The 10856-nt window shown below is 37.1% G+C and overlaps 1 protein-coding gene across 1 annotated transcript; it reads right to left on the reverse strand.

Moving 5' to 3' along the window:
- Positions 1–741: 741 nt before the first annotated feature.
- Positions 742–10500, reverse strand: LSM8 (LSM8 homolog, U6 small nuclear RNA associated). The gene is made up of 4 exons (XM_043968939.1): positions 10340–10500; positions 9273–9313; positions 4670–4797; positions 742–2469 (listed from the first exon to the last, which is right to left on the reverse strand). The coding sequence occupies exons 1-4, from the start codon at positions 10368–10370 to the stop codon at positions 2379–2381; spliced, it is 291 nt and encodes a 96-aa protein (XP_043824874.1). The 5' UTR covers positions 10371–10500; the 3' UTR covers positions 742–2378.
- Between the last annotated feature and the right edge of the window lie 356 nt (positions 10501–10856).

Consider the following 10856-nt stretch of genomic DNA (forward strand, 5'->3'; position numbering starts at 1 on the left):
TGTCAGAAAGAAGATACTTCACTTCAGTTCTTCATGTATAAAATGAACTGGAGAAGGAAATAGCAAACCATTGCAGTATCTTTGCTAAGAAACCCCCAAAATGGGGTCATGAAGAGTTGGACACTAACAAAAGAACTACAAAGAACAGACATTATAGAAAGCATTACAGCAATTAAAATTTCCACAGGCTTCACTATCCTGTTTCTACTGATAGGTAAATTAACTAAAGTTGTTTTAGTTGTGCTGTTCTGTTTAGCTGCTAACTGAATATTGTTAATTCTTTGATGATCTTTCATACACAACGCCACTTCCCACCTAATTAATACATATGGGCAGTATCATGCAATTTATTAAAGCCAAACTTTCCTAGTTCTTTGTTGCTTGGCTCAGTTTTAGTTTTAGTTTTCCATTACCTGTGGGGCAGGTCCCAAGATACAAAGCACATAGCTAGTATTACAATGTTTTGCCCTGGCCCCAGCCATGAGCACCATGGCCATTATGGTTGCTCCACTGTGACCAACCTGTCTTGACTGGACGACTCTTTGTATCAATCACCAGGTTCACTGTCTGCCTTAAGTCTGAGAACCAAGTCCAAGAACCTCTACCCTCTCCCTTCTTTTTTTTTTTTTTTTTTTGGTGGGGCAATGAGGGTAAGTGACTTGCCCAGGGTCACACAGCTAGTAAGTGTCAAGTGTCTGAGGCTGGATTTGAACTCAGGTACTCCTGAATCCAGGGCTGGTGCTTTATCAACTGGGCCACCTAGCTGTCCCTCCTTTCTTTTTTTAAGGGGAATAAGGCATGTTCCCATCTCTCCTCTCTTAGTGTTCATAGATCATTTCATTACATTGAAAACTGTGTTTTGTAAATATACATCCTCTGTCATACTCTCTTCTGGTTTCCTGCTTATATCAGCAAAAACCTCTCTCTTCTTTGTTCCATTTGTGATCCAGAAAGTCACTGTTCAGTGTCAAGTATATTCCAAGTCTTATTTTGGTGTGGAGGTTGGCCTAGTTTCTCAGACCCTCTGGTAGCAAAGTACAACCTTCAGCAATTCTTAACCAAATTGGAGAGGAACCTAATGTGGGCTCAGCAGAACCAAATTAGCTGTGATGCATCACTAGGTTAAGCCTAAGTCCCAGCACTGGATGTTATTTCGTGCACTGATGAACTAATTACATATTCTTGAAGAATAGATACAAACACTTGTACCAAAGGTTAGGAATAGCAAAAATACACAATCATTGCTCCCATCCTCCTCTAAAGCTCTTGAAAATGTCAAAGTCATTTATATTCACCCTCTAAGACTTTTCTTCAAGATACAGTATAATATTTTCTATTTTCCCACTGAAAAATTTCAGCTCTTTATGGGCATCTGTAGGCTAACCTAGGAATGTAACGACTTCTTGTATCATCCATTATTTCTATGAAAAGCTATTTAAAACTTTACATCACAAAATTTTTATACCAATAAAAGAACTTTTTTATCACAATTAATTTTTAAGTTGGGGATTTTCTAGACTTCAAATTATTAATTCACACATAAATGACTAATGTACTAACATAGAAAATTTACCTTTAAATATTCTGTTGACACTCAATGTGTTGGAGAAAACTGTTGGAAGTTATTCAATGACAGCAAGCTTTGAGTGGATATAAACAAATTTTCATTTACTGACATTTATAAAATAACATTTGCTCAGTCAGATCAATTTTATCAACATCAAGATAATTTGAACACAGTAAGGCCATATTTAAAATATACTTCAGGCAAATTATTCATACCAAACTTAACAATTCTTGAACCTTGTGTCTCCTACTCATTTGTACTTTTCAATTCACTATCTTTGCTCTGAAATCTCTCTCTCATTATCATTTTCTCTTTCATTTAAACCCAGATTGAATCCTAACTATTACAGGAAGCTATAAGAACTATCAGTAAATAGCAGTTGCAGAAATAAACCACTGCTAGTGATAGTAAAAAATTTAATTTGAGGAACTCCAGGTAGATGTTACCTCAATTAGGTCCAATTTTTCATTGCCCACTGGTGATATTAATATATGTATGCCTGATTTAAGTGGTGGAAAAATTTCAGCTTACAACTTTCCCTATATATGTTATAAAATGTCAAAAGTACCATTTTTTAATAAAATTCCCCACATTATGAATATTAGTCACTAATAGATGTTTATACAATATTAAAAAAACTTACAATAAAATGCAAAATGTAGAAATATTTTAATTTACATATCAAACTGCAACACTCACAAAATGAGTAAAAATGTAGATATCGCAATTTGTAAAAATTCTGCACATTATCCTCAGAATAAGTAGATCTGTACAGTCAAAAGATTTACAAAAGTCCAAAGTATATAGGTTATCAGTGTGCTACTGAGTTTAGAGGTTCTGCTCGAATATTTCCCAAATCAAGGGCAGAGTCTGTCTCTTCATCAATTTCTCCAATGACTGCACTGTAATGAAAGGTAAAGAAAAAAGAGAATATGTGAAAATGTAAAGATATTTTAAAATTTGGGAGTGATTTCTAAAAATACTGAAGTCTTTCAAAATAGAAACAAAGGACATATGGTGAAAGGAGATGAGGTTTAGAACAATTTTAGTATTTTCATAAAACAATTTTTCCACCTAAATCATGGAAATGGGAGTCATGATGTAGTAATAACTTTGAACTGAAAATACAGTTCTTATCTAATATTTAAAATCATGTTCTTTCCCAGACAAATTTTTAAAATACTGTAATTATTAAAGAAAACCAGGCAGATTATGATGGTAGATTATATGTCAAACGCTACTGGTATCATAACATATTAAAACATGTGACGACAAAAAAAAATCAGCCTAGCACTTAGGATTCAAAGACTGCATAAAAATTATAAAAATACTGCTGTTTTTATAACAATCAATAGGAAACTAAAAGTGACTTTTAGAGTAACTTTGATAATGGTCTTTCTATGATAAAATCTTGCAAAAATTTCTTTTGTTTTGGGGTTTTTTTTTTTGGTAGGGCAATGAGGGTTAAGTGACTTGCCCAGGGTCACACAGCTAGTAAGTGTTACGTGTCTGAGGCTGGATTTGAACTCAGGTCCTCCTGAATCCAGGGCCGGTGCTGTATCCACTGCGTCACCTAGCTGCCCCCCCCCCTTTTTTAATAAGACTGATTTATGATATTATTTACATAGCAATTCATTATTTTCCCATTATGCTGACTGATATAATTCCTAACTATGTGGAATATATGTGAAGCTTACAGGGAAGGTGAAGGCCAGTAGCCTAATGTACTGTAGGAGACATTAAGACTAAGAAGCTCTTAAGAATCCAGTTTCAAAAATGAAAACAGAATGGATTCTTTCTAGCTCTAAATCCTATGACCTATAAGAGCAGTTTACTTACACCTTTCTTATGAATTTATCTCAAATTAATTTATCCATTAAGGATAAGAGGATTTGTCTAAAAAATAAAGGTAATTCGTCAACCAAATCAGATTTTTTTAAAAGACTTGCAAAGAAAATGGAAGCAAAGGAAGGTAGCTGAGGATGAAAAGAATTGATATAGTTGTATAAGAATAGTGTCAGCAATGTTAAAGGCTAGAAGGAGGTAAGGCTGGAAATTAAAGCTAAGGATACCTAAAAAGGGTTCTTAATTTTTTTGTTTGTTTTTTGGGGAAAGTATCATAAAAAGCATAGGGTACTGCTTGGTATGGAAGGCATATTGACAGACAATTGTAAGAAGGCTGAACTAAATTTATTTTGCTTCACCTTTTTTATCCAAGGAGAACAGTGGAAAGAATAAAACAAAATGGTTAAAATAGAACTGAAAATTAGGGCAAGCAAAGAAATATAAAAAAAAAAAAACGTACAATGGTCCACACAATGAATACCAAATGGTGGGATACCTCAAGCACTGGAAGAAGTGATTTCTTAGTCACTCACAGCTGATCATGGAAAATGGAAGGTGCTACAAAAATGGGGAAAGGACAAATGTGCCTTGTCTTTTAAAAAATGGCAGCTGGGTGTTTTAGTGCACAGTGCTCGGTTTAGATTCAAGAAGTCTGAATCTTGCACCAGTTATTTACTACCTATGTGACACGGAGGCTGGATTTGAACTCAGGTCTTTATGACTCCAGGCCCAACACTCTCTCCACTACCTGACCCAGCTGTCAGAATCAACCTGATGGCACCCACTCTCAGGGGCTTAGTCCATATTAGTGTTGTGCTTAATACAGATACCCTATTGCAGCTCAGGTGCCTCTCCAGTAGCAGGCATGTGCCACTATGCCCAGCTCGTAATTCATCTTAAACAAGGAAAATATATGAAAACCCACAGTTATAAAATGAATTGGAGACAATTATTTACTTTACAAAAGGTTCACTATGGGATTCCTTTTAATAGAGAATAGGGGGGCCAGCTAGGTGGCACAGTGGATAGAGTACCGCCCCTGGAGTCAGGAGGACCTGAGTTCAAATCTGGCTCAGACACTTAACACTGGCTGTGTGACCCTAGGCAAGCCACCAAAAACAAACAAACAAACAAATAGAGAATGGGGAAAAAAACAAAACATCTACATTAATAAATATTATTAACCTGTTATATACACTTATACTTTGGACTACTCGGATTAAAAAAAATATATATATATATAAAAAACATACTTACACATTATCACCTCTTACAATGTATAACCCTAATACCACTTGCTCTACTCCCTGAGAAGAGCTGAACACTCGTTCATGGCTTTCATCCAAAATCAAATTGATGGTCTGATCAAAACCTTTTAGTGTTCCCTGTGAAGTACACATTCAAAAGAATAATGAAATGTTTTTAGGTTATTTCATTTTATAAGTTCAAAATATAATGATAATTCTAGAAAACTAGTCTCTCTAATGCAAATTTGACACTTTAAAAAGGCTACTTTATGACTCTAAAACTAAGAACCAACAACAACAACAAAAACACAACCCTCTATAATTGTCACTATTTTAGGTTATAAAATCTTTTCTTTATTAAGGGGGGAAAATGCTTGAGTGCCAACTGTCTGCAGAAAGTTATGGTGTATTGTAAGGTCCTATATAAAATATTTTTTTGTACCAGTTATTGTGAATTTACAAAAGAGGAGTAAACAGTTGCTGTCTTTTCAAGAACTAATATTTAATTAAGTTCAATAAACATTTACTCTGCAAGATGTAATGGAATAAAGACAAAATAAAAGTCCCTGAATTTGAGTAATTTACATTCTAAGGAAGGTCGCCAAATAAACACAAATAAAAATGTCAAACAGCAAGCTTTAAAAAAAAAAATTATAATTTTTCAAAGGAAAAAAGAACTGTATTTTATAAAATAACTGGAGACCGATTGAATTAGAGGCTTCATGAAACTAAGTTTTAAATGAGGGAAGAAAAGAGTTGGCAGAAATTCTGGGGAAATCTAAATTTATGTGGTTCTTTTTGAATGTTTACACTTTAAAAAAATTTTCTGTATATATCTTCATCTGAATAACACAACCCAGAAAGCAATGCCAAAAGAAAACTAAACTTAGGGTTTGAAAAAATCATGCTTAAAAAAATATTAACTAGCAAACAATTCTCATATAGACTGGCTTATCACCAACCTAAAAGAGCCTACTGGGATATGTATAACTTTTTTAAAAAATAGCATTTAGACAGGTTTGGGATATATCAAATAACATGAACTATATTTCCAAAGACAGGCTTTAAGCTGTTTTATTTTTTCTTTGTGTGTAAAATTTTCCAGAGGGGGAAAAAAAAACCCTTTCCTTTTAATTCTACTAATATTAAGAAATAGTTATCCTGGGCTTCCATAAAATTAAAAAAAATCACATCACATTAGTTCACTTACAGGAAAAACTTATTGAACAAAGGCAGGAAGCAAAAACCCCATCAGATTTAATCATAGAAGCCTGCTATTTATTTAGGTTTGTCAGGACTATACTTTTTTAAAACTTTGAGCTCCTCTGAACAATTTCCATACAGCGTAACTGTTACTTTACTTAATAAAATGATCCACATTCTAATGCGTCCTGGGGGTCAATTATGAAATATCTAGGGAAAGGATTTGTCTCTACTACTAATAAAAGGACTACTGTAGAAAGAAAATCTATAGAAATAACAGTTGAATTACAGTTTTACACAGATGCTTTATCTTTCACAAAGCACCTTCATATTCACAATTTTAAGAACAATCCCATAATCTGGACAGGGCATATATTATTATTAATATTATGGTTATGTTTTATAGATCAGAAAACTGAGGTTTATACAACTTTCCCAAAGTATATACCTCTTAAGTTAGAGAGATAGAACGATAACCCTGACATGATTCCCAGTCTAATTTTTGTACACATTTTCAAAACAAAAATACCAGCCAAAACGTCATATACTCCATGATAGCAGTTGTCATACTTTACTGAGAAAAGGAACTGTTTATGATGATCCCCTTCTAGATGATCCCTTCCACTGGGTGCCTTGTTGTTTAGTCATTTCAGTCATGTCTGACTCTTCATGCCCCCATTTGGGGTTTTCTTGGCAAAGATACTGGACTAGTTTGTAATTTCCTTTTCCAGTTCATTTTACAGCTGAAGAAACTGAGACAAACAGGATTAAGTGATTTGCCTTAAGTCATACAGCTAGTGTCTTGAGGCCAAATTCGAACTCAGGTCTTCCAGAGTCCAGGCTCCAGGCTTTAATCTATTGTGCCACCTAGCAGTCCCTCTACTATATCTCTGTTCCTCCAAATAAAATCCAGGACTGTTCCACTCTAGTCTTTTTATCTCTAGTGCCTAAGAGTGTGTGATTTGGTAATTGATAAATCTTTGTTGATTAAATGTTTATTTAGTAATAGATTTTGAATTGTTATTCAGACTAGTGATTTCACTTGTGTAGGAAGCTTTTGGGATAAAAACCTAGCTCAAGGAATGCAAAAGGCATGTGTATTTCACAATGTATACAATCTCAGAAAACTACCTGAGGACACTAAGACATTAAGTGACTAGTCAGGAATCACAGAGCTAATTAATGATTCATGAGCAAGACTAGAACTCAAGTCTTCTTGACTCTTAAAGTTTTTCTGACTCTTCACTCTGCCAATGTTCCTTTATCCATGAAGCCACATTGTCTCCCTTAGCAAAACTGATAAAAAAATATTAGCAACAGAACAAAAAAGAAACCAACATTTTCTGAGATTCAAAAAGAGATTAAGTATGACCACCAAGTAAATGCCATGGGAAAAATATTGAAGAGATCCATAACCATGTCCACAGGAAATTAAAATGTGGGTTTAAAAGAAATGACTAGATTAGAAAACAATACCTGGTGGGGCAGCTAGGTGGCGCAGTGGATAGAGCACCGGCCCTGGAGTCAGGAGGACATGAGTTCAAATCCAGCCTCAGACACTTAGCACTTACTAGCTGTGTAACCCTGGGCAAGTCACTTAATCCCAATTGCCTCACAAAAAAAAAAAAAAAGAAAAAAAGAAAACAATACCTGGGTTCTAGTTCTAACTCTACTTCTAACTACTTGTGTGTTCTTAGATGAATGATTTTTTTAAAAAAATCTTTTTCTAGGCTTCATTTCTTCTGTAAAATAAAGGACACCTAGGTAGTTAGGTGTCACAGTGTACAGAAGGCTGGATATGAATCGAGCCAGGAAGACCTGAGTTCAAATCTTGACTCAGATAATAGCTGTGTGACCTTGAATAAATCACTTAATCTCTTTCAAACACAATTGTAAAATGGGAATAAAAGCACCCGCCTTATAATGTTGTGAGGACCAAGAGATAATAGATGTAAAATACTATACAAACCCTAAAAAGCTATATGAATATTAGCTTTATTAATTTTATAATCAGAGAGTTAAACTAGATGATCTCAAAGGTCATTTGTCATTTCCAACTTTGACAATCTGTGAAAATATACATTCAATTCCTACTTAGAGTTTCTTACCTGAACTATAGGTCATATAAGTTCACCAATTTTCACTTTCAAAAATGAATTTGTCTTGAAAAGGCTTATATCAGCAGCCAACTTTCTATTCCTTCTCCCCCTAGCCTCAATATAACTGGTCAATTTCTTTACATACTACTTAGAACTATGATGCTTCTGCATGACTCTCAATACATGAAAGTCTTTTCCTGCCTACTATGGCCCCTTCCATTACTCTTTAAGCAATGGTCAAGTCAGACAATTCAAAGAATTGTATGCCAAAAGAAGAGGGTAGGCTATTCCCAGTGAAAGTGAAGGATACTCCAGAGGCTCCCTGGCATGCTGAAATGTCAAAAGATCTAGGAACCCCAGCACGTTGAATCCCTGTGGAGGGCTGAGAAGAGGACAAATTCAAGAATTGCACAGAATGAAAAAATGTGAATGGGTTGTGATCTGTATGGAGTATGTAATGATAATCCTGGAGGAGCTACTGGAGTTTACTGATATGGTCAAACCTGTGCTTTAGGAAAATCATAGGGAGCACAATTTGAAGGCTACATTACAATATTCCAGAAGAGAGAAAGTCCTGAAGTAGGGTAGCAGCTATGTGTCTGGAAAAAATGAAATGTTATAAAGGAAGAAATGAGAAATTTAGGCAATGTAATGGATATGTGGGGGGAGAAGAATCAAGGATGGCATTAGGGTTGCAAACCTGGATAATGGTGTAGCAGTAAAGTCTGAATGAGGGGAGAGGTTGGGGGAAAATGTAACGGGTTATGTTTTGGGCATGTTGAACTTCAGATGCTTAGAGAACATTTAATTTAAGAAGTCCAAAAAGCAGCTGGTAATGTGGGACTAAAGCTAAGAAGAGACTATGGCAAGATATATAGAGATTCTGAGAATCATCTACATCTAGATGATATCACAAAATGAGATAGGGAAGGGGGAACAGAAAAAAAATGATAGAAGGAAAAGGGAAGAGAACCCAAGACAATGCCATGGGGAAAATCCAGTTAATGAATACAACACAAATAAAGATCCAATGAAGGACTGGTAGGTAGGAAGAAAACCAGGAGAGAACAGTGTCATAAGGTTTGTGAAGCCCTTTTTATACATTATCTCCTTTTACACTCAGGAGAACTGAGGCTTCAAGAGGCTATGGTCCAACAGATAATAGGATACCAAGACCAACAGACCAACACTCTATCAAAAACACTAAGCTGATGTAAGAAATATAAAAATATATTTCCATCTCACAATGAAACAGGTATTCTACATATAAAACATTCTGAGATGATGGAACAGTGTAGACTGAATACTTACCACAATCATTCTGCCATCAGATGTAATTACAGCAACTGTACCTGATAAAACAGGGATTAAGGAAGTATTCCTTTGGGAAAGTCTATGTTGTAACCTTAAGCATGATACAGAATACTAAGTTTGTTAGAAAATCTTAAATATTACTGTCACAGTTGGTGAATATAGATATTCCAAATTCCTAATATAGAAAGTAGATTATGATGGTCTGAAAACTCTGTAAAAGATATCCTGTTACCAAAGGGGGGAAAAATAATCAGCGTTTTAAACGATTTCATATCGCTGCCTTTTCTTTGAAATACAACTTCACTCTTTCAGCTATGGGATTAAGAGTATTCTGTCCTAAAACAACTATAAAGTTTTACTGCTCTTGCAGATTTGTTGCAACTTTTGGCACTGTGCAACCTTAAAAAACCCTTTTCTTATCTAACTTCCTCTAAGGCGTCCAATTAAAGCCCGCCTAAATTACCAGCAAATAGAGACCTCCAAATAGTAATTTGCTTTCTCGATCCCCGCACCTCCCCCCCGATAAACAAGGATAAACGAATGAAACCTCGATTAGTTTCCTTCCGAGGCCCTAAAATTAAGGTATTTTAGAGGCCTTTCTTGTTTTTAGTTTAGACACGATCCTTCTCATTTCTGCAAGTGGCACCCACGAGACCGGCCCATTATTTGTCTCTCCGGGAGGAGGCCAGGGCGGCTCGCAGGGGCAGATGGTCTCGCCTGGAGGCTGGCGAGAGGAGGGGGACAGTGGCTGCTGGAGGGGGACAAAGAGCACCACAATTAAGATCTGCCGGAAAAGGGGCGGGGCGTACGGGCCCCGATTGCCGGGACAACAGCGCCCGCCCGGGGTCTCCGAGTCCCAGCAGGCGGGCCCAGATCCCGTCGCTCCTCCCCATCCCGTGCCGGCGCCGGCCGCGCCGGGACCCGCTCAGCTCTCTAGGCCAGCGGACCCAGAGCCGCTAATGATCCCCGACACGACCATGGGGTGGGGGTGGGGGTGGGGGAGGTTTGGAAGGGACGGAAGGAGAGGGCGCGAGGCCGCCGCCAAGGCGGCAGCTCAAGGATACGGTTGATGTAGTTCTCCAAGGCCGACGTCATGATGCTCGGGCCGTGCGCTCCGGAGTCTGCGCCGAGCGCCGGGAAGAAGGGAGAAGGGAAGAGAGCTCCGACACTAAGCACTGTGACGCTCTTCGCTCGCAAGGAAGTATCGCGAGACTAGAGGCTACCGTAGTACCCCGCCTCCCCTTTTCCTCTGCCTCTAGTTGGAGACTGAAGATAGGTGCGCTTGCGTCCTTTGCGTGTTTCTTGGTTCCCTGGGAAGCACGTGGGGTGGGAGAGGGCGGGGTAGAGAGCAGAGAGCGGAGAGGAAAACGGCAGAGAATTCGGGAAAAACTGGAAATTCAACAGAAACCAGAGCAATGAGGTGTTTTTCATTGCTTTAAAAGTATGAAAGGTATAGAAGTTTCTGCATTAAAAATGTGAAGGGTTTAGGAATTTAATAAGGTAACAGTTTAAGGTTTACCAAGCACTTTACAATTTTATCTCATCTCCCCATAGCGAGCCCTGGAAATACAGGCACTTATT

The sequence above is a fragment of the Dromiciops gliroides genome, chromosome 5, assembly GCF_019393635.1.
Source record: "Dromiciops gliroides isolate mDroGli1 chromosome 5, mDroGli1.pri, whole genome shotgun sequence".
NCBI classification, from domain to species: domain Eukaryota; kingdom Metazoa; phylum Chordata; class Mammalia; order Microbiotheria; family Microbiotheriidae; genus Dromiciops; species Dromiciops gliroides.

Bases quoted from the DNA above. Each gene is read 5' to 3' on its own strand.
- LSM8 (XM_043968939.1), bottom strand. From the start codon at position 10,370: ATGACGTCGGCCTTGGAGAACTACATCAACC. The intron at 4,798-9,272 runs GTAAGTATTCAG...TGTACTTCACAG, and splicing joins CTGATGGCAGAATGATTGTG to GGAACACTAAAAGGTTTTGA. The intron at 2,470-4,669 runs GTAAGTATGTTT...CTTTCATTACAG, and splicing joins ATTGTAAGAGGTGATAATGT to TGCAGTCATTGGAGAAATTG.